This window comes from Prinia subflava, chromosome 8 (genome assembly GCF_021018805.1).
Source record: "Prinia subflava isolate CZ2003 ecotype Zambia chromosome 8, Cam_Psub_1.2, whole genome shotgun sequence".
Lineage (NCBI taxonomy): Eukaryota > Metazoa > Chordata > Aves > Passeriformes > Cisticolidae > Prinia > Prinia subflava.
This window is the reverse complement of record NC_086254.1, coordinates 18293442-18315315: the sequence shown is the minus strand read 5'-3', so window position 1 is coordinate 18315315 and position 21874 is coordinate 18293442. Positions and strand designations below refer to the sequence as shown.

Sequence of the window (21874 nt, the reverse complement as noted above, 5' to 3'; positions counted from 1 at the left end):
TCCCCCCTCCCGGGGATTTGCGGCGGCCGCGTGGCTGAGCCGCACGTGGTGCCCGGGGAGCACAGAGGGGCCTTTGTGTGGGACCAGGGGCACTGCGGGGACACAGCGGGACATGGGGACACTGCCAGGCATGGGGACACTGCGGGATATGGGGACACTGCCAGGCAGGGGGACACTGCGGGACATGGGGACACTGCCAGCCGTGTGCCACCAGCACTGTGGGGCTCTGGGGATGGGAAGCAACAAGGCAGGAGCTCTGCAAAAATAACCTTTATTATCACTGGTATAAAACGTGTCCCTGTTCAACTGGCCTCGTGGAGATGTGGGGGACACAGTGATGGGTGCCCCCCTCACCCCCACACCCCGGAATCCTGCTCCTGGGGACCCCGAAACCCCCCGGGTGTGGGGGCAAGGAGTGCCAGGCCCCCGCAGGGACACTCGGGGCTGGTGCTGCAGGGTGGAGGGGAAAAAGTGCTTGAGTGTGGAGGTCCTGGCAGTGGGCTGTGCTGAGCTGTGCCATGCTGGCAGTGCCAGGCTCTGCCAAACCATCCTGGTGGTGCTGGGCTGTGCCGAGCTGTGCCATGCTGGCAGTGCCAGGCAGTGCCAAACCACCCAGCTGTTCCAAACTGTGCTATGCTGGTGATGCTGGGCTGTGCCAAACCCACTGGTGCCAGGCTGTGTCAAGCTGTGCCAGCAGTGCCGGGCTGTGCCGAGCTGTGCCATGTCGGTGGTGCCCAGCTGTGCCAAAACTGCGCTGACGGTGCTGGGCTGTGCCAAGCCGTGCCCTTATCAGCAGGGCCAGGCTGTGCCAAACAACCCCAGTGGTGCCAGGCTGTGCCAAACCATTCTGTGCCGGTGCTGCTGGGCTGCATCGAGCCGTGCCACATTGGCAGCGAGACTGAGCCAAAGAATGCCAACAGTGCCAGACTGTGCCAAGCCACGCCGGCAGTGCCAGACTGAGCCAAACCCTGCCATGCCGGTGGTGCCAGGCTGTGCCAAACCCCCCGGCGGTGCCACAGGTGGCTCAGAGGGCCACGCAGGTGCAGTAGTGCCGCAGCTTGCAGGGCAGGATGCCGCGGTTGATCTGGTGGAACTCCACCAGCTGGATGAGGTCGGCGAAGCGCGTCTGCCCGTCGTCCATGGTGAAGTAGAGCCGGCCCTCCTCCTCGCTCTGCCGGGGGGCTGCAGGTCAGGACCCTCTCCCCGGGCCCCCCCGGCCCCCCCAGCCCCACGCTGGCACTCACCGGCAGGATGAGGTAGTGCTTGATGCGCTGCAGGTGGCACAGGGACAGCACGAAGCCCTTGGGGTTCCGCTGGCTCTCCCGCACCAGGAAGACCCTGCGAGCCCCAGGGGTGTCACTGTTGGCCCCAGGTCCCCTCTGCCCTCCCGGTGTCACCTCTGGGGTCTCACAAACTCCCTATGAAGACCTGGGAGTGGCCTGGTACCCCCTGGCACCCCCGGGAGCCTCTGTGTCCCCCCTGCAAAATCCTGGGAGCCACAACCCCCCCTGGGATCACTCACCCCCATCCCCACACATGTCCTGTATCCCCCCAGGAGCTGCAAGACCCTGTAACCCATGGGCTCCTGTACCCCCCTGGAGTTCCACGTCCCCCCCAGGAGCCCCGGGGACCCCGAGCCCCCCACCCCAGGGTCCCGTACCCGTCCACCAAGCCCTGACGGCCGATGAGCTGCTGGGTGTCCTCCCGGGAGATGCGCCCGTGGAACCAGGGCTGGGTGCGGTGAATGGCTGCGGGGAGAGGGGTGTCAGGCTTGGGGGGACCCCACCCCGGGGCAGGGACCCCCGCTGGGCACTGCCCCCACGTCTCACCGGCGCTGAGCGGGGAGCTGTGGCAGGCTGCGGGCAGGCTGTACCGGTGCGTCGTCTTCTTCTGGGCACACAAAGAAAGGAGGGGACGTTAGGGTGGGCTCAGGGGGACCCCCCCTCACTCCCCAGCACCCCGACTCACCCTCCAGGCCTGTGCCTCCTCCAGGGCTGCGGTCAGCACCTCATTGGGGTTCTCAATCACCCGGCCCGTGCACCCTGAGAAGTCCATGGCCACCAGTGCGTTGTCCGAGACGCTGCGCTGTGGGGGACGGGGGGGTTACCCGAGGGTCCCCACGGGCCAGGGGCTGCGGGGGGCAGGGGACACTCACCAGGGGCGTGGGGCCGATCCAGGGGGGTTGGCTCAGTCGTGCCTGCGCTTGCTGGTAGTTTCTGTAGAGCTGCATCCCGTACTGGGGGAACAGCCCTGTCAGCTGGGGGGGCCGTGCTGTGGGGTGGGGGAGCACCCAGGGACAACCAGGGGACTCCACAGCCACCCAGCACAGGGGTGGGGACTCTGCATCCACTCCACGTGGGCACAGGGACACCCACCCTCAAACATTCTCACTGGGATGGGGTCATCCCTCCAGCATCCCTCTAGAACCCCTCCACATTCCCTCCCTTGCATCCCCCCATCATCCCCTCAGCTACCGCCCAGCATCACCCCAGTATTCCTCCAGAATCCCCCCATTATCCCTCCAAATTCCCTCCTGTGTCCCCCCAGCACCCCTCTGCCACCATCCCGGCCTCCCCCGGCGCGGGGCTCACCTTGAAGAGGCGGAACGCGGCCATCCAGCAGCTGCGGCTCTGCTCGTCCTCGCTGCAGAGCAGCTTCAGGCCCTTGGCGCCGCTCCGCACCTTGTGGGGCTGCGGGAGAGGCCGGAGCCGTCACGGGGCAGCCCCGGGTGGCTCTGAGGGGACAGAGAGCCCTTGGCAGGGGCAGGCACAGGGAATGACCCCGCCACAGGCAGGGACATCCCCACCTTGATGCAGAAGCCGAACTCGGTGGGGGTCCCGTAGAGCTTCTTGCCCTGAGTCACGTAGTAGATGTTGGACTCGGTGAGGTCAGCGAAGTACTGGAGGTGCCGGGGGTCCTGGAAGGGTGGGAGGGGGTCAGGGCTGGCCCTGCTGCACCCCCTGGCCGTGCCCCCTTCCCCCAGGACCCCCTGCCCTCACCTTGGAGGTGCCTTTGGTGGAGTAGTAGAGCCCCGAGCGGCGCAGGGAGAAGTGGAAGCGCTTCCAGACCTTGCGCCCGGCCTCCCGCAGCTGCAGGAAGCCCTGGACCTCAGGGCAGCTCCCAGAGTTGAGGAAATTCTGGGGGGAAACGAGGGCTGAGGGGCACAGTGGGGTCCCCAGGGCACAGCAGGGTCCCCAGGGCACGGCAGGGTCCCCAGACATGGCAGAGTCCCCAGGGCACGGCAGGGTCCCCAGGGCACAGCAGGGTCCCCAGGGCACAGCAGGGTCCCCAGGGCACAGCAGGGTCACCAGGGCATGGTGGGGTCCCCAGGGCACAGCGGGGTCCCCAGGGCACAGCAGGGTCCCCAGGGCACAGCAGGATCCCCAGGGCACAGCGGGGTCCCCAGGGCACAGCAGGGTCCCCAGGGCACGGCGGGGTCCCCAGGGCACAGCAGGGTCCCCAGGGCACGGCCGGGCACGGTGCCCCATACCTGGATGAGCTCGGAGTGTGCCATGCTCTTGTTGGCCTCCAGGCAGCTGGACACCATCACCTCGGGGAACAGCGACTGCTGGGGAACCGAGGGTCAGCAGAGCCCCTTGGGGTGCTCAGGGTGCCCTCGGGGGGTGCAGAGGGTGCCCACCTACCGCGTTGCTCTTGAAGAGCTCGTACTTGGCGAAGTTCTTGCGGAACACGAAGCGGCTGTCGGCGCCCGGGGCCCAGGAGCTCTGCACCTCCACCACTGACTCGTGGTCCTCCAGGCAGCGCTCTGGGGGTGACAGAGGGGTCAGCAGGGTCCCGAGGGCCGTGCCCCGCCGTGCCCCCACGGCCTCTCACCCAGGGCCAGGTGCTGGTGCAGCTCCACCAGGGCCCAGCTGTGGTCGTGCAGCGCCCGCGTCCTGCGCACCAGGGTCTCGCAGAGCTGCCGCGCCGTGGTCCCCGCAGACACCTCCAGGGAGCGGCAGGCGCCGTCCTCGCCAAACACTTTCACCACCTGGGAGGTGGGGCAGGGGCTGTCAGGGCCTCCCCGGCACGAGGGGACCCTGCAGAGCCACCCCCCACACCTCCTGCTCCCCAGCTCGTTTGGGGGGTGGTCTCTCTCCCCAGGATGGGATCCCCCATTCCCAGCTCCTGGGCTCATGTGGGAGGTGGTCCCTTCCCAAGGGTTGGGGTCTCCCTTCCCAGCCCATGGGCCCCCAGGCTCAGGAGGGTGGGACCTCTGCAGAGGGGTCCCTGTCCAAAGGCTGAGACCCCTCGCCAGACCCTCAACTCCCATGGCAGGAGGTTCCTGCCCCCGAGCTGAGACCCTCCCCTTTCCCCAGCGCCCCGACTCCCACTCCACATGGGAGGAGCCCTCCTCGGGGAGACCCCTGCCCCAAGAATCCCCTCCCCAGCACTGGCAGAGGGGTCCCTGTCCCAGACCTCAGCCCCCCTTCCCATCCCGCTGCCCCTGACTCACGTGGGAGGTGCCCTCGCGGGGGGGACCCTGTCCCAGGGCCGGGCTGCTCAGGATGGGAGAGTTGGAGGGGCTGCAGAGCTCGGGGAAGGGGTTGGGGATGCTGGGCAGTGACGACGCTCGTGGCTCCTCCTGTAGGGGCTGCCGGCTGCAGGCACAGGGGGGTCAGTTCTACACCCCCTGTGAACCCCCGAGCACCCCCTGTCCCCCCTTTAACCTCCCCGACCCCCCCCCAGGCCTCACACCCACCTGCTGCCGTGGATGAAGAGGGGCTGGGAGCGCTTGACCTCGGGCAGCCCCTCGCCCCCATCCCGCTCGCCAGGACCCCCATCCTGCTCGGGGGGCTCCCAGAGGCTGCTCTGCTGAGCCCCCCCCTCCATGGCATTATCTGTGGGGAGAGAGGGGCTCTGGCACCGTGTGCTGGTCCTTGTCCCCTTGGGGGGGCCATGGCCACGTTTGGGGGGTCATGGCCAGGTGTGGGCAGCCCCTGCAGGACACCACACCGGGCTCCGTGTGAGCCCCCTGCCCTGGCACCCACTCGGGGGTATTTTCCTGGTGCCCAGACAAGCAGGACCCCCAGCCCTGGGGGTCTGGCTGAGCCCCAGGTGGCCACCAAGGCTGTCCCAGTGCCCCCAGTCCTGTCCGGGTGCTGGGGCTGGAGGGTGACACTGAGGGTGAGCACAGCCCGTTACAAGACCCCCCAAGAATCCCCCACATCCTACGTGGGACCCTCACCAGCAGCCCCACATCAGCACCGAGGATCCGGGGGCACTGGGAGATGCTGGGCCGGGCTTTGCCAGGCCAGGCTTTGCCAGGCCGAGCTTTGCCAGGCCGAGCCGTGCCGGCGCCGTGGAGAAAAGGAAGCCGAGCGTGGCGGCGGCGGCTCAGCCCAAACACCTCCTCGGGTCCGGCCAAACCAGTTCTGGCGGCCGCTCCCAGCTCCACCTCACCGCCCTGGCATCCGGGCCCGGGTGGCTGCGCCGGCAGCCGGGGGCGAGGGAGCCGCCGTGGGAACCACCGCCAGCCCCCCGCGCTGGCACTGCCACCCCGTGTCCCCACCCACGCCCACTGCCACCGTGCCCGGGCACCGGCACCGGCACCGGCACCGGCACCGGCTGTGCCCAACCCGCTGCGGGAGCACGGATGCGCCGCACGTGGCACACGTAGCACACACGTGGCACTTACGGTGGCACTCGGTGGCCACGGGTGCTGGACCCGGTGGTGCCAGGACACCGTGCGGAGCCACGTTAATCATTGGCCCGCTGCCCGTCCCTGTCCCCACCTCCTGCCACCTCTCGGGTCCAAGTCCACGGCTGGGCAGGGCTGATGTCACCCTCATCCCGTCCCTGTCCCTGCTGTGTCCCTGTCCCCATCCCAGCATCCCAGCAGGACCCTCTGCTCCGTCCCTGCTCCCTGCCCTGTGCCAGGCCGGGTCCCCCTCCCTGGGCAGACCCCGGGGTGATCTGGGGACACAGGGACAGTCAGGGGTCAGGCAGGGCGATGCTGCTGGGGGGCACAGAGGGGACACGGGGGGATGTGACAGGGCCCTGGCACAGGACACTGCCCTGGCACCAACACACAGCCCCGTGGCCTCGGGTCACCCCGGTGTGAGCCCTGTCCCGGTGGCCATGGCAGGGCTCCAGCAGGGTGGGGACACACAGGGTGTCCCCGGGGCGTGGGACAAACGGGGACACAGGGCTTTGGGCAAAGGGACAGCAGACATCAGGGGCGGGGGCGGGGGACTGGAGGGGGTCAGGACCACCGGGATGGGCCCCAGGACCACCAGGGCTATGGAGCAGGGGGTCCAGGGCCACTGGATTGGGTCCCGGGGTGACAGGGGTGAGGGACAGGATCCCAGAGCCACCAGGATTTGGGGATGGGATTCCGGGGACACCAGGGTTAAGGAATGGAATCACAGGGTCACCAGGCCAAGGGACAGGGTGCCGAGACCACCAGGACTAAGGGACAGGACCCCAGCTGTGGGTGGGGGTCCCGGTGGGTGCTGTGGTTGGGGGACAGGGCTCCCCAGGGGTGCAGAGGCAGCAGGGGAGCCACGGCGGGATGGCAGAGGAGGAGGAGGGGGAAGAGCGGGGAGGAAGGCGGGAAGGAGGGAGGGAAGGGTTGCGGGTGGAGTGAGAGCCCCGGGGTCGTTCCCGGCAGGATGAGGCTGCCACCCCGGCATGAGCCGCCACCCTGCGGCCCCGGGAGCCCCCAGCCCGGCCCCGCTCCTACCTGCAGCGCCCGCCGCGTCCCGGCACCGTCCCGCCGGACCAGGGATTCCTGTTCTCCCCGGCTTTATCTACCTGCGCCAGCACCCGCCCCCGCCTGACATCACAACGCCCCGGGCCTGCTGCCCGGCACCGGCCCCCCACCAGCACCCAGGGGGGCCCCCAGCCCCCTCCAGCCACAGGGTGGGGGGTCCAGCCTGGCCCTGGTCCAGCCCTGGGGGGCTGGAGCCCCCAAACCCACCTGCCACGACCCCCCTGGGGTGGTGATGGGGAGTTTCCCACAATGCACTGGGGTGACCCCTGGAGCAGCCAGGCTGTGGGGGACACAGGGGATCGGTCCCCTGGGATGTCCTGGGGGTGCAGCCCCCACAGACCCCCCAGCCCATGCCCTGGGAGTCCCCAACCCCAGGGTGTGAGGTTTGGGTTGGGGATCCCCTGGGACCCCCAAAGTGGGGGCTGGAAGGGTCCCATGGTGGGAGGAGGATGTCCCCATTGTCCCCATTGTCCCCTAAAGGACCCCTGCCAGGTGGGACCATGGGTGGGGGGTCATGGGGGTCTCATGCAGGTCAGGGACCCTTCCAAGAGGGTTGGGGGCGGTATTTGGGATATGGGAATGCAGTGGGACGTGGGGTCCCTTAGGGGCTCTGTGTGTGTCCTGTGGGGCCCCTTGTGGGTGCCCCCACGAGGGGTCTGGGAGTCCCCACTGGGGTCTTGGGGTGCCACGGGGTCCCTAGAGGTGTCCCCATGGGGGGGCTCAGGGGTCCTAGTGGGCGATGAGGTTTGGTTCCGTGGAGTCCTATTGGTCTGTGGGGGGGGTAACAGGGCCCTATAGAATCCCCCCAGGGGTTTTAGGTGTGGGTCCTGTGGAGCAGTGGGGGTTCCCATGGGACCAGAGAGCTCTGTGCGGGTCATTTCAGGTCCCACGGGCTCCGTGTGGGTCCCCCGGAGGTCACCTTGGGGGTGGGTGCAGGTGACATGGGGGTCACTGACATCATTCCATGGGTCTCCTGTGGGTCTCTGGGGTCACTGCAGGTGACACACGGGTGAGTCTGGGTCGCCCGGGGGTCACTTCAGGTCACTAGATGTGTCCTGGGAGTCACTTTGGGTCACTGGGAGTCTCACGGGGGTCGCTGAGGGTCATTTTGTGTCCCCCGGGGGTCACCGGGGTCACGGCGGCTCTCCCGGAGGTCTCGGAGCAGACAAGACGAGCAGCGCGGCGGGGCAGAGCGGCCGGAAGCGGCGCGTCACGTGACCGCACCCGGAAGCGGCGGCGCGGCGGGACCAGGGGCCATGAGCGGCGGGGCCGAGAGCGCGACCGGGGACGGGAACGGGGCCGAGAGCGGCGCCGAGCGGCCGGTCCGCATCGTGGTGGAGTACTGGTGAGCGGGGAGCCCGGGGGAGGATGAACCGAGGGGACCCCGAGGCCCCCGGGGGTGGGGGGAGGCGGCCCACAGCGATACTGGGAGCAGAAACTGGGGGAGCTGGGCTGAGGCGTGCGGCGGGCTCAGGCACGGAGGGGACTGGGGGGAGAAGGGGGGGCTGAGGAGGATCCAGAGGGGTTGGGGGGCTGCAGGGTGGGGATTCGGGGCGCTGGGGGAAGGGGTTAAAGGGGATTTGGGGGCTCTGCAGGGTGGGGGGACAATGGGAGGTTATGGGGTGTGGGGGGCTGGGGGGGAAGGGGCGTGCGGGGGTTTTGGGGGGCTCCTGAGGGGGCCCTGGGGGTGCGGGGGGCAGCAGAGCTGTGGGGGTACAGCCTGGGGGGGCTCCTCAGCTCGGGGAGGGGCTGGGGGGATCCCCGTGCCTCGACCCCTCCTCAGCCGCGCCCCCTCCCCAGCGAGCCCTGCGGCTTCGAGGCCACGTACCAGGAGCTGGCGAGCGCCGTGCGGGAGGAGTATCCCGACATCGAGATCGAGTCGCGACTGGGGCCCACCGGTGAGACCCCCCTCGGGGTTACGGGGGGCACCCTGAGACCCCCCAGCAGCCTCGGGGTTACGGGGGGCACCCTGAGACCCCCCAGCACCCTCAGGGTTTTGGGGGGCACTGGTGAGACCCCCCAGCAGCCTCGGGGTTGAGGGGGGACACCCCAGGGCGCCCCCACTGCCGTTCTGGGGGTTTGGGGAGGGGCTGGGCTGGGTTAAATCTGGCGGGGGGTCCAAGGGGGGGTCGTGCCCTGGGTGCTGCCCCTCAGCAGCAGTTCAGGGGCAGAGCTGGGGGTCTGTGGGGGGCACGGGCTGGGGGTGTCACGAGGGGTTTTAGGGGGGGCACAGCTCAGGGCTGGGCCTTGGCTGTGCCCTCAGGTGCCTTCGAGATCGAGATCAACGGGCAGCTCATCTTCTCCAAGCTGGAGAACGGGGGCTTCCCCTATGAGAAGGACGTGAGTACCCCCCCTGGGGGTCCCGGGCTCAGCCAGGCTGGGCTGGGGGCGTTGGGTTTGCACTGAGCCCCTCCTGTGGCGGGGGCTGCCCACGGGGTCCCTGTTTTGTCACCCTCTGGAGTTGTTTCCCTTCCTGCCACCCTGCCAGGACTTGCTGGGGGTCCTGCAGGGTGAGAGGGGTAAAAAAAAAGGAAAAAAAAGGAAAAAAAAAAAAAGAAAAGGAAAGAGGAAAAAGGGAGGGAAAAGGGGGAAAGAGGCGGGAAAAGGGAAGGAAAAAGGGGAAAATCGAAGGGAAAAGGGAGGGAAAAAGGGGAAAATTGAAGGGAAAAGGAGAAAATAGAAGGGAAAAGAGGAAAAAGAGAAGGAAAAAGGGAAAACAGAAGGATAAAGGGAAGGGATATGACATGCTGGTCCTTGGGAGACAGAGCTGGATCTGAAGAACAGGGAACCAAACAGACCAGCAGAGCAGAAAAAACAACCAATGTACAATTATCAAATATACTTCCAATAAACCCCAGGGCAGCCAGGATTGCTGTCAGAGCCTGGCCGTGGCTGGGGTGTGTCCCTGTCCCCTCCCTGGCTGTGACCCCCACCCTGCCCTGTCTCCCCAGCTGATCGAGGCCATCCGCAGAGCCCGCAATGGGGAGCCCCTGGAGAAAATCACCAACAGCCGCCCCCCCTGCGTCATCCTGTAGCCCCCCGGGGACAGGGGGGTCCCCCCAGCGCTGCCTTCCTTAAATCCAGGGACACTGGGGGCACCAGGGACACCGGGAGAGCCTCCTGGGGACCCCCGTGGTGGCGCTGGGAAGGGCAGAGCTGTGGCACTGGTGGCACTGGGGGTCATTCTGGCCCCTGCCTGACCTGCTGTGGGGTGTAGCCGTGGCCTGGGTTGAGGGGGGGGTCTCCCACCTGCCTTTGCCTTCCCCCCTCATCAGCTGCACCCCCCTGGGGGGCACAGGGGGTCCTCACAGCACCCCCATTTCTCTGTGCTGGCCTCTCCCCTCCCTCCCCCCATGGGAATGTGGGGGTCTCCCATGTTGGAGCAGCTCCCAGCAGGTTAATTCCAAGGGGAATCCACTGGCTGTAACTCCCCCGGGATTTGTTAATGATTAAAGTCCCTCTGTCACTGTTTAATCCAGGGCTGGGCCATGGGAACCCTGGTGTGTTCACATCCCCCCTCCCCATTCCCGGGCTCCCAGCTCCTGATTCCTGCCTGGAATGCTCCTGCCCTTGGCCTCGGGAAAGGGGAGGGGGCCCTATTTATTCTATACTGTGTATAAACCAAACGGGCTGGGCGGAATAAAGGATGGAGAATGTGGCTCCTCTGGTGTCCCTCGGGAATGGGGGGTGGGACACGGCCCTGGATCCTGCCTGGGAGCAGGAATTTTATCCTTCAGGCAAGTGGTGAGGGGTGACAGAGGGAAGGGGAAAGAGGGAGGAGTGGGAGAAAGGAAAAAGGGAAAGGGGAAGAAGAAAGAAGCAAAAAAGAGAAGACAAAAGGGGAAAAGGGAACTGAAAAAGGAATGGAAAGGTGGGAAAAGAGAGAAAAGGGGAAAGGAAATGGGGAAGGAAAAAATAAGGGGAAAGGGAAAGGAAAAGAGGGGAAAAGGGGGAAGGAAAAAGGGAAAAAGAGAAGAAAAAGGATAAAGGGAAGGGATATGACATTCTGGTCCTTGGGAGACACAGCTGGATCCGACGGAGAAGAGGGAACCAAACAGACCAGCAGAGTAGAAAAAACAACCAATGTACAATTATCAAATATACATCCCGGTGCTTCCAAAAAATCCCGGAGCAGCCAGGACTGCTCTCAGTCCAGCTGCCCTCAGTGCAAGTCCACGTGTCCCAGGCACTGGCACAGCCCTGGAGAGGGGGGGATGGCAGAGGCTCTGTCCTTCTCTGGGCCGTGCTGGCTCCGAGCTCCCTGGGCTGCTCCAGGCACTGCCAGTGCCACCGAGGGTGTCCCCTCTGTCCCCACTCTGCTGCCGCGCTGTCCCACAGCGTCCTGGGCTCTCCCAGCCCTCCGTGGCCGGGGCAGAGGGGATGGACCCCCAGCCCCACAGCCGTGGCTTGTCCCTCCCTGAGCTGCCTCGGTGAAGTTGGGGGGTTTCTCCTACACGGCCGTGGCGTCGGGGCCGGCCAGGCCCAGGTACTCGGGGTTCTCGGCCGTGGGCGTCGTGCCGGGGCCACCCTCAGGCCCCCCACCCTTGGCGGGGTCCTGGTTCCAGTAGTAGGGGTTGTCGAAGGCCTGGCTGAAGGGGCCAGGGGCGGGGGTCCCGTGGGGTGCCAGGTACTCGGGGTTCTCCACGGCGTGGCCGAAGGGCCCCGGGAAGTTCTTGGGGTCCTTGATGAGCCCGTTCTTCCCCTGGTGCCCCTTGGGCTTGTCCGGCGGGGATGGGGGGGCGCGGGGCGGGCGTTCCCCAGCCTGGTTCACGTACTCTGCAGGGTGAGTGACATGTTAGGGACCCCCATGGGGGTCGTGGAACAGGCAGGGACCCCTCAACACCTCCCCAGGGGTCCGGCCGTGCCCTCCCTACCTGGCATGGTGCTGTGGGGGGCTGGGACGGTGAAGCCCTCAGGGTCCTCTCCGTCCTTGGCCGCCAGCCCGGTGGGATCCTCGCTGTACCGGGGCAGGGTCCCGGGCTCCCGCCCCGGGGGGCTCTGCAGGGCCGCCTTGTCCCCATCTGGCGCCTCAGGGACAGGGCCCTCCGTCCCCTCCGCCAGGCCCTGGGCGGGGAAGGGGAAGGAGGCCAAGCCCTCGCCCTCTTCCACCTTGGCCGGAGACTCCGCCGTGCTCTGGGTGTGGGAAAGGACACGGAGTGGGGCACCTGAGCCCACCCCGAGGACCATCCCAGCCCTTCCCCCCTCACAGACGTGGCACGGGGTCACCCCCACGCCTGTGCCAGGACTGGGCGCCCCCTGCCAGCCCTCCCCTCGTACCCGCATGGAGGAGATGCGGCTGCGGTAGGTGGTGGAGGTGTCGGTGCTGAAGAAGCCGTGGTGAGGCACCAGGTACTCCTCGGCGTCCACCAGGTCGTCCATGTCCTCCTCATCCAGCAGCGCCCGGTAGAAGGTGCTGTCCATGGAGCCGGGCAGCCCCACCAGGTCATTCTGGGGGGGTCAGACCACTCAGTGCTCGCCCTTGTCACCAGCGAGGGGACAGGACCCCTGGGGACCCGCGTACCTGGATGACCACGAAGCGCTGAGGGTCGCGGGCCATGCGGGAGAACTCGGTGACCAGCTCGCGGAACTTGGGCCGGCACTCGGAGTCAATCATCCAGCCTGGAGCAGAGCCGGGTACCGTCAGGGCCAGGAGCAGGGTGACACCACGCCCTGTCCCCTCCCTGTCCCCGTGTACCCTCCCCGTACATTTCACCATGATCATGTAGACGTCGATGGTGCAGATGGGCGGCTGCGGCAGCCGCTCGCCCTTCTCCAGCAGGTCCGGGATCTCCCGGGCGGGGATCCCGTCGTATGGCTTTGCCCCAAATGTCATCAGCTCCCACACGGTGACACCTGGAGGGGACAGGCGTGGGGGGTGAGCAGCGCATTGGGAGCCCCCAAATCCCCCGGGGTGGGGACACCCTGACGCACCGTAACTCCAGACATCGCTCTGGTGCGTGAAGCGCCGGCGGAGGATGGACTCCAGCGCCATCCACTTGATGGGGACCTGGCACAGGGCAGATGGAGAGGTGAGCAGGACCGAGGGGTGGCTGTCACCGAGGGCAGCACCACTGTCCCCGAGTCCCCACCTTGCCACCATCGGCGTGGTACTCGGTCTCGTCGATGTCGAGCAGCCGGGCCAGCCCAAAGTCGGTGATCTTGACGTGGTTGGGGCTCTTGACGAGCACGTTGCGAGCGGCCAAGTCCCGGTGCACCAGTCTCACCTCCTCGAGGTAACTCATCCCCTGGAGGTGGCACACGTCCAGCTGTCCCTGGTTCTCCCCCAGGACCCCCCCAGTGGCACCCAGGTCCCCTGTCCTACCTTGGCGATCTGCACACACCAGTTGAGCAGGTCCTGGGAGCCGATGTGGTCCTTGTTCTCCCTCACGTAGTCCAGCAGGCAGCCGTAGGGCATCAGCTGCGTCACCAGCTGCACCGTGGAGGTCAGGCAGATGCCCAGCAGCCGGGACACGTAGGGGCTGCCCACCCCTGCCATCACATAGGCCTCCTGTGGGCGGGAGGGGGCCAGGGTGGGGGTCAGGGTGGGCAGGAGCCGCTGCCAGCCCCATTCCCCCCCTAGTGCTGTGGCCACACTCACATCCAGGATCTCCTTGTTGGCTTTGGGTGACGTGTTCTCCCTCAAGACTTTGATGGCCACCGGGATCTTCACGCTCTCCCCATCGGGGATCCAGATGCCCTGAGGTGGGGACAGGCAGGTGAGGGGGTGCAGAGCAGGGAGGGTCACGTCCCTCTGTGCTGTCCCCACCCCTCACCTTATAGACGGTGCCGAAAGCACCAGAACCCAAAACTTTCACTTTCTTGAGCTCCGTCTCCTTGAGGATCCTCATCTGGGCTTGGTTGGGGAGTGCCCCGCTGGGCGTCAGGGGCTCCACCAGCTGTGGGGCACGGAGGGGTGAGGAGGGGCCGGGCTCCTGACCCCTCCCAGGCACTGAGGGTCCACCCCTGTCCCCCGGGAGGCGCCCACCTCGGTCTCCTGCAGCAGCCGCCGCATCGTGTGCTTGCGCTCCTGCTGCCGCCGGCGCTTGACGCAGATGACGGTGATGAGGAGCAGGACGATGACCAGCAGGGCCCCCACCACGCCGGCGATGATGGACGTCACCTGGCTGCGTGGCAAGGTCCCCATCAGTGTGGGGGACCCCCCCAGCACCCGCAGCGGCGGTGGCACAACACAGCCACGCTCCTACCTCGGCTTCTGGTCCACAGGACATCCATCCTCATCCCGGATCGTGCATCTGGGGACACAGGGTGCAGCCCCCTGCTGTCAGCAGCCCCCTGCAGCTGCCAGCACCCCCTGGCCACCCCTTTGCCAGCTGGGGACCCCCCAACTCACGAGTGGGTGCAGTTGGTGGGGCAGAGCTGGCACACGCCGAATTCATCCGGGTATTTCCAGACGGGCACGAAGGACGCGTCGGCCTTGACGCCGCTGGGGCAGCGCCGCACGCACTGCTGGGCGTCCTTGTAGTGGGCACAGGCCACGCACTGGTCTGGATCCTGCAGGAATCGGCGTGGGTTGAGGGACCCAGGGGTCTGGGGGCACCCCCACCCCGCCCGGGGCGTGTCCCTGTCCTCACTGATCCGAAGCAGGTCTCGGTGCCGTTCTGGGGCTGGCACTCGGGGTGGCACGGCAGGCACCGCGTCCCGTTGGCGTGTTCCCGCACGGCCCTGCAGGGCAAAGGGGCAGGGATGGGGTCCAGCCCCACCCTGCAGCGTGTGTGGGGTCTCCGTTTGCCGCTCCCCAGGGTCTCCACTCACCCGTCCAGGAGGTTGCAGGAGGCCACGCACTCCTGGCCGCGCAGGAAGCGCTCGCACGCCACGCACTGGGTCGGGCCGGGGCCCCAGCAGTGCCCCTGGGCGCAGAGGTGGAAGCAAACCAGCCCCTCGCTCTCTGCAGGAGGGGCACCGTCAGCACCAGGGGGTTTGTCAGCAATGGAGTGGGGGTCCTACCATCTCCCCCCACCCCCGCTTACCGCACTGCTCGGGGGGTTTGTTGTGGGTCTGGAAGAGGCGCTGGCGGGGGTTGCGGAAGATGCTGTGCCAGGGCACCTTCTGCAGGAAGCAGAGCTGGGGGTTGTGGTGCACCAGCACCATCCCGCTGCTGATCTCCCGCAGGGCCCGCAGCCCCAGCGCCTGCACCGCCAGCTCCCGCAGCGTCAGCGAGTAGGCGCCGCTGCCGAGACACCCCCGGGTGAGACACGCGTGTCCCCCCACGTCCTCCGTGTCCTTCCCGTGTCCCCCTGCGTCCCATGTGGGCCCCTTCATGTCCCTGTGTCCCCCTGCGTCCCGCTTGCCACCCAGGTCTCCCCTGCAACCCCTGCATCCCGCCCATATCCCCTCGTGTCCTGTCATCCCCCATGTCCCCCCTCATCCCACAGTGTCCCCCCATGTCTCCCTGTGTGTTCCCACAACCCCCTCCATGTCCCCGTGTCCCCCTGTGCTCCAACATTTCCCCACGTCCCCTCTGCATCCCCACGTTCCCGTGTCACTCCATGTCCCTGTGTCCCCTCTGTGACTCTCTGAGTCCCTCCACACATCCCCGTGTACCCTCCTGTGTCCCCTGTGTCCCTGCACGTCCCCCGGTGCCCCCGTGTCCCCCCACGTCCCCCCCCACGTCCCCATCCCTGCTCACTTGTGCAGCACTCGGCCCCGGATCACCCGCAGGTTTTGGAAGACTCCCAGGTCCTTCATATCAGGCGGCCAGGCCGCGATGTAGAGGAAGCCTGGGGACAGCTGAGTGTCACCCCCTCCTGTCCCCCCCAACCCCAGAGCCCTGCATCCCCCCCAGCTCCCCCAGCTCTCACCCGTCAGCTCCTCCAGGCTCTCGAAGATCCGCAGCAGTTTGGGGTCCAGGGGTGGGGTGTTGGTGCTGGGGTCCCTGTGGGGATGGGAGGGAGGTTGGGGGGGTCCCTCTGGGGGTCCCGGTGGGCTCAGGGAGGGGCATCAGGCACTCACCCAGCAAAGGTCTCGGGCAGGAAGGCCAGGCTCCCAAAAATCTTGGTGCAGCCGGAGAAGTGCTGGATGTTGGAGGCGTTCACGGCACGGACGCCCTTCAGGAAATCCACTCCCAGCCCGTAGCACACTGGAGGGGCACAGCAGGGCTGGGGTGCTCAGCCAGGACCCCCCAGCCCCCTAAAACACTGCCCCAGCAGCCGTGGAGGAACCCCCACAGTGCACAGCAGCACCCCCACACAGCCTTGGAGTCCCCAGAGCTGCACTGGGGACGGATCACCCACATCCCTGGGGTCCCCAGAGCCCCCCAAGAGTTGGGAATGTGCTCACCCACACTCTTGGGGTTCCCAGAGTCCCCCCGGTCCCAGGGGACTGCTCACCCACATCCCTGGGGTCCCCAGAGCCCCCCAAGGCTTGGGAATGCTGCTTACCCACACCCTTGGGGTTCCCAGAGTCCCCCCAGTCCCAGGGGACTGCTCACCCACATCCCTGGGGTCCCCAGACCTGTCCCGATACTGGGGGGCTGCTCACCCACAACCTTGGGAAGTCCACGAGCCCCCCAGGACATGGAGGAGCTGCCCATCCACAGTCTCCAGAGCCCCCCTCCCCAGCCCCTGGGTGCTGCTCACCCACATCCCCAGGGCACCCAGAGCCCCCCCAAACCCCAGGGGAGTTTCTCACCCTCCGGGCAGGGTTTGCTGCACTTCTCACACTTCTGGACGTTGTTGACCGTGACCTCCTGGCTGTTCTGGGGGCACACGAGGGTGCAGGACCCCACCTCCGTGGCGAGGTAGTTGTCTGGAGGGGGCAGGAGGAGGGGTCAGGGCCACGCTGGCTGCCCCTGTCCCCCCCCAGAGTGTCACTCACAGGGACACTGGCTGACACAGCTGGCACCAAAGGTGTAGCGCCCATCGGGGTTGGGCATCGACTCGAAAGTGTCCGAGTTGTACACGACGAGTGGGGGGCAGTGCAGCTCGCAGATCCCGCTCCGGTTGAAGTTCAGGCACGCCTGGGGGGGGGGACACAGCCGTGTGAGACCCCCTGTTCCCCCCCAGGACCCCCAGTGCCCCCGTCCCGGGCTCACCAGGCAGTCGGAGTGCTTGGGGCCGGTGCAGCCGGCGGCGCACTGCTCGTGGCAGCAGTCCGTGGGCTTGGTGCCCTTGCAGCGTGGGCAGCCGTGGCAGATGCTGCTGGTCACTGTGGGGGCACGGGGGGACACGCTGGGGACGGGGACCCCCATGGATCACCCCCCTCCAGGCAATGGGGGGGGTCCCCAGGGGGAGGGGCTGGAGGGTAGGGGGGTTCTGAGGGTACAAATGTGGATGGTGGGAATTCAGGTGCCAAGTGGGGGCAGTGGGGCAGGATCTGGGGGGTAAGGGGGGTTCCCAGGGCTGGGATTTGGGGTGTAAGCAGAGCTCCTCAGGGCAGGGATTTGGGGTGTAAGGGGAGGCTCTCACAGCAGGGATTTTAGGGGATCTCTGGGGCCAGGGCTTGGGTGCCGTGTAGGGCTCAGTGGAACAAAGATTTGGGGGATAAACAGAAGGTCAGGGTGCTTCTGGGGGCAAGATTTAGGTGGCAAATAGGGGTCAGTGGGGCAGAGATTTGGGGGGGCAAATGGAAGGTCCAGAGGGTCTCTGGGAACAGGATTTAGGTGGCAAGTAGGGCTCAGTAGGGCAATTTGGGGGTGCAATCAGAAGGTCCACGGAGTCTCTGGGACAGATTTGGGTGCCAAGAGGGGATCAGTGGAGCAGGGGCACATAAAGGGAAGGAAAGAGGTTCCCAGGGGCTTTGGGGGTCCTTGGGGGGCTCAGAGCCTCTGTGGGCCCCACACTCACGTGTCTGGCAGTCCTGTTTGCTGTCACCCCAGCAGTGCCCCTCGGCACAGAGCGCCCGGCAGTCGGGACCTGTGTGGGGGGAAGCGTGAGCAGGGGGTGCCGGGGGGGCTGGAACCCCCAGACCCCTCCCTGGTACCAGCGCCCCCCTCCCGGGGCACTCACAGCCACGGGTGCGGGTGGTCTCCACCTGGATCTCGGCGCGGAACTCGTTGTGCCGGTGGAGGATGTCACTCCAGAGGATGGTCTCCTGGAAGCAGAGCTCGGGGTTCCTCTCGATGAGCACCCCTCCCTTCAGGATCTCTGGGGGGGGACAGGTAGGGGGGTCAGCATGGCCACAGCTGGTCCTGCAGCCCCGTGGGCACTCCCAGTCCGTGGTAGGGACCTGCCACTCCATGGAAGCATCCAATTCTGGGTGGGGACCCACCATGGGGACACCCAGACCTGGACAGGGACCCATGGGACCATCCACCCCAGACCGGAGCTGGCAGCTCCCAGCTGCAGGAGCAGCACCCCACATCCCCCAGCACCCCGTGCCTGCCCCGGCCGGGGGTTCCCCACCTGTCAGGTGCCTCATGCCGAGCTGGCACAGCCCCGGCGCCCCGGCGGGGCCAGCGTTGCCCACCACGGCCAGGGCGTAGCGCTCCTGGAAGAGCTGCGTGCCGCGGATGATGCGCAGGCTCTGCAGCTCCAGCCCGCTCACTTGGTTCTCCGCGATCAGCACGTACCCCTGCACCTCCTTGATGTCCTGGGATGGGGGGGACACGCGTCAGGGGCCGGCCGGACCCCCCTGTTTCCCCCTCCCCGGGGCGTTTCGCACCTTGAGGAAGGCGGTGTCGGCGTCGGCGGGCAGGTAGGTGAGTTCCAGGTTGCCCTGGACCACCTGGCAGCCCTGGTAGAGGTGCCGCAGGGTCTCGTAGTGGCTCTCGGGGCTGGAGGGACGCAGCAGCTTCATGTCCGTGCCGGTGCAGACTGTGGGGACAGCGGGGGCTCAGCGTGTCCCCGACCCCTCCTCTCCCCCGTGGGACATCGAGCTCCGGCCCCCGCAGGAAACGCGGCGGAGGCGGCGGCCGCCGTTTATCTCCGGGGCTGCTCCCGACAGCTTCCGATGGGTTTCCTGCATCCCCCGGCTCCCACCCCGGCACGCGGCGGAGCTGCTCCCGCTCTGGCACCGGGCCCCGCTCGAGGGACAGCGGTGCCCGGTGTCACCCCGAGCCCGCGGCGGGGCCCGGGCACTGCCTGGGCAGGGGCTGGGTTGGGACCCCCAGAGCCGCGGGGCCGGAGCGGGGGCCGCGGGCAGGAATGCGCTGCCCACGCCGCCGGGGCGGCCGCGCCGAGACAAGACCCGATTGTTGAGCGGCGACGGCTGCGGGGCCCGGCCGGCCCCAGTGTGGGGGGCTGCTGGCCGGGCGAGCATCCCCGCGGCTCCCAGGCGGGGTGGGGGGCGCGGGAGCCCGGCCTGGGTGCCAGGCCCCGGGCGAGTGAGTCACGGGCGCGGGTGGCACAGGGCCCCGGCCGCCCGCTCCCGGCTGGAACCGCCTTTTCAGGTCGGGCGTGTTTGGGGAGCAGCGGTGACGCAGGGCTGGCGGGCACGGCCCAGCCCCGGCGCGCCCGCGGCCCCCGGCGCCCCAACACCTCCCCGGGGAGAGCCCCCACGCCGGAGCCCAGCCCCGCTCTGACACCGAGCCCGGCGCTGACCCTACTGCCACCGCAGTGTCACTCCCAGAGTGACAGGCCAGCCTTGAGCCGCTGCACGGGGCAGGGGGGCACACGGGGGTCTGGCACACGGGGGTTCGTGTGCCGGTCCCCGGCTGCTCCGTGGCTGAGTGACAGCCCCCGGTGCTGGGCAGCTGCGGGCGCGGCCCCGTGTCCAAGAGACCCGGCTGGCACTCGCCTCCCCCGCCTGCTCCGAGGCCTCTGAGCCACGGAAAATATGGCCAGGAAGGAGGAAGCCCCCCGAATGCGGAGTTCAGCTCTCTCCCACCCTACCAGCCGTGCAAAAGGGGGGACCCCGGAAGGGAACGTGCCGTTGTGTTGGGCGGCCAAAGCTCAAGGTCTCTGCCCACACCTGCCGTGGCACAGGCGCGGGGTGCTGGGGCTTCCCCGGGCCAAAGGGCGGGTGGGACAAGTGAGCGGCAGCGCCAGATCCTGGTGGGATCCTGGCTGCGTGCCCCAGGAGCTGGTCTGCTCGCCCGGGTCCCTGGCGGGGCGCTGGGAAGGGCAGTGCCTGATCCATCCTGCCCGGCTCGCTCCAGCCGGCGCTGCCACCGCGAAGCACCCACGGGTGTCCGGCAAAGCTCTTCGGCCACGTGCCCACGGGGCTGCCCTGACCTGGGGCTCCCAGGGACGGGGAGACGCCGGGGTGTCCCTAACCAGGAGCTCGCCCCACACAGACCCTCCAGGCAGAGTGAGCTGGGGGTGCCAGGCGCAGAGGCCACCCGTGTCCCCACGTCCCTGTCCCACCGCCTCACACCCCCTCAGTCCCAGCGGGCATTCACTTTCCAAACGCCCGGTGCTGGAGCAGCCCCCCAACAGGGAGGCAGCAGGGTCCAACTTTTGGGGCTGCTGGTGCCAACTTTGGGGCCACCAGCGCCGTCCCCTGCTGGCCCCGTTCCTGCCAGCCCCGCCGCGGTGCCTGGCCGAGGCCCGGGGGCTGTCGGGCCGGGCTCCCCGCTCCCCCCGGGGCTGGGCTGGGTGCGGCACGTCGAGAATGTGGATGGGAGCGACGGGGACGCACCCAGCCGCCCACCCAGCGGCTCCGTGGGGCACCGCGCCTGCCCCGCACCCCGAAGCCTCCCGATGCCCACGGGAAGGGAACCCCAACAATTTGAGGGGCCCCGTCCCCGCTTGTCCCGGCGGTACCGGAGCCCTGGGACCGGCTGCAACGGAGGGGTCCCCGCTCCGGGCTGCACCGGAGCCTAAATTCCTAAATTCCTCTCGGGAAAGCGGCACCGGGGGTCGTCCCCCGCGGGGAGGCCGAGGCACAGCGGGCAGGGCCTCCCCCTTGGCTCCAGCGCCTCCCAGTACACACCAGTTCGGCCCCCAGTCCTGGCGGGCAGCCGCGGCGCGGGGACACCAGGGTCGCGCTGCCCGCGGCGGGGAGAACCGGGGGCACCGAGTGGGCAGCGGGGAGACCGGGGAAGGACCGGGGGAGGCGGTCCCGTCACTTCCAACCGCGCAGTCCCCGGGCACACCGGACCCCGCGGCCCGGTGCCCCCACGACCCAGAGCTGCCCGGTCCCGCTCCCGGTGCCCCTCTCGTTCCCAACTCGGGGCCCCTTCGGTCCCCTCTCGCTGCCCCCTCGGTCCCCTCCCGCTGCCCCCTCGGTCCCCTCCCGGTTTTCCACTCGGTCCCACCCCCAATGTCCCCCCGGTGCCCTCTCGGTCACGCCCCCCGTGTCCCCCCCTCCCTTTCCCGGTTCTCCCTCTCGGTGCCCCCCCGGTCCCGGTCGGTCCCGTGCAAAACTTTGTGCGAAGTCGCGGCGCCGGGGACGCTCCCGTAGCCCGGGGTCCCCCCGATTCCCGGTGTCCCCGGTGCCCCCCGGAGCTCGCCCGTGGGACCCACCTTCAGCGGCGGCGTGGGGGCAGAGGGCGGCCAGCAGCAGCAGCCCGGCGCCGAGGCAGCCCCCGGCCGCGATCATGGTGCTCAGCGCGGGCCGCGGCCCATGGCCCCGCCGCCGCTCCGGGAAAGTTTGCGGAGCCGGAGCCGCCGCCTCCCGCCGCTCCCGGGCTCCGCCTCGCGATCCCGATCCCGGTCCCGGCCCCGGGCGAGGGCGCGCCGCGCGCTCCCGCCGCCCCCGCGCGCTCCCGCCGGCCCGGAGCAGGACAGATCCCCCGTCCAACCTCCCGGAGCACCGAGCACCTCCCGCCCCGGTCTCCCCCTTCCCTTTTCCCGACCTCCGTAGCACTGGGAGTCACCGCCGTCCATCCCGCGGGAGCACCGGGGACCCCTCGTTCGCCCTTCCCATCCCCCGGATCGGGGGGTGTTCCCCGCCCCAGACCCCCCATCCGCTACCCGGGAGCAGTGGGGACCCCCTGGCTGCGATCCCACTTTCCCTCGGAGCGCCAGGAACCCCTCACCCCTGGCCCCCCACTCCAATCCATCCCCCCACAACACCTCGGACTCGGGATTTCCCATCCCGGAGTTCCCGGTTCCCATTCCCTGGGGAGCACCGGGGACTCCCCAGCCCCGGGGCTCTCCTGTCCGGGGGTCCTGCTGCGATCCTGGGGGCGGGGGTCACCTGAATGGGGGGGAGGACAAGCCCTCCATCCCTGTCCCCTCATCTGCCTCACTGGGGCTGTGACTGTCACCCAGGTAGGGGAGGGGGGACAGAAATGCCACTCATGGGTCGGGGGGGTCA

The 21874-nt window shown here is 68.2% G+C and overlaps 3 protein-coding genes across 5 annotated transcripts; 1 reads left to right on the top strand and 2 right to left on the bottom strand.

Moving 5' to 3' along the window:
- Positions 1–255: 255 nt before the first annotated feature.
- On the bottom strand, positions 256–6794 carry GRB7 (growth factor receptor bound protein 7). 3 transcript variants are annotated; one of them, XM_063403762.1, is made up of 15 exons: positions 6686–6794; positions 4703–4841; positions 4457–4601; positions 3835–3991; positions 3645–3766; positions 3491–3568; positions 3000–3137; positions 2807–2917; positions 2592–2690; positions 2156–2236; positions 1969–2085; positions 1830–1890; positions 1661–1748; positions 1245–1338; positions 256–1171 (listed from the first exon to the last, which is right to left on the bottom strand). In XM_063403762.1, the coding sequence occupies exons 2-15, from the start codon at positions 4831–4833 to the stop codon at positions 1025–1027; spliced, it is 1569 nt and encodes a 522-aa protein (XP_063259832.1). In that variant the 5' UTR covers positions 4834–4841; positions 6686–6794; the 3' UTR covers positions 256–1024. The 3 variants fall into 3 exon arrangements, with proteins under 3 accessions (XP_063259832.1, XP_063259834.1, XP_063259833.1); XM_063403764.1 differs by having other exon boundaries at positions 1830–1887; XM_063403763.1 differs by having other exon boundaries at positions 3491–3565.
- MIEN1 (migration and invasion enhancer 1) lies at positions 4900–10374 on the top strand. The gene is made up of 6 exons (XM_063404840.1): positions 4900–4927; positions 5393–5659; positions 7817–8060; positions 8516–8613; positions 8979–9055; positions 9667–10374. The coding sequence occupies exons 1-6, from the start codon at positions 4900–4902 to the stop codon at positions 9748–9750; spliced, it is 798 nt and encodes a 265-aa protein (XP_063260910.1). The 3' UTR covers positions 9751–10374.
- Positions 10375–10783: 409 nt separating this feature from the next.
- On the bottom strand, positions 10784–21174 carry ERBB2 (erb-b2 receptor tyrosine kinase 2). The gene is made up of 27 exons (XM_063403760.1): positions 21079–21174; positions 18335–18486; positions 18076–18262; positions 17680–17817; positions 17518–17586; positions 16767–16879; positions 16550–16691; positions 16364–16480; positions 15686–15812; positions 15535–15608; positions 15363–15453; positions 14704–14903; positions 14489–14621; positions 14308–14398; positions 14067–14227; positions 13921–13968; positions 13701–13839; positions 13489–13611; positions 13314–13412; positions 13038–13223; positions 12805–12960; positions 12647–12722; positions 12422–12568; positions 12237–12334; positions 11993–12163; positions 11590–11848; positions 10784–11491 (listed from the first exon to the last, which is right to left on the bottom strand). The coding sequence occupies exons 1-27, from the start codon at positions 21152–21154 to the stop codon at positions 11166–11168; spliced, it is 3699 nt and encodes a 1232-aa protein (XP_063259830.1). The 5' UTR covers positions 21155–21174; the 3' UTR covers positions 10784–11165.
- Between the last annotated feature and the right edge of the window lie 700 nt (positions 21175–21874).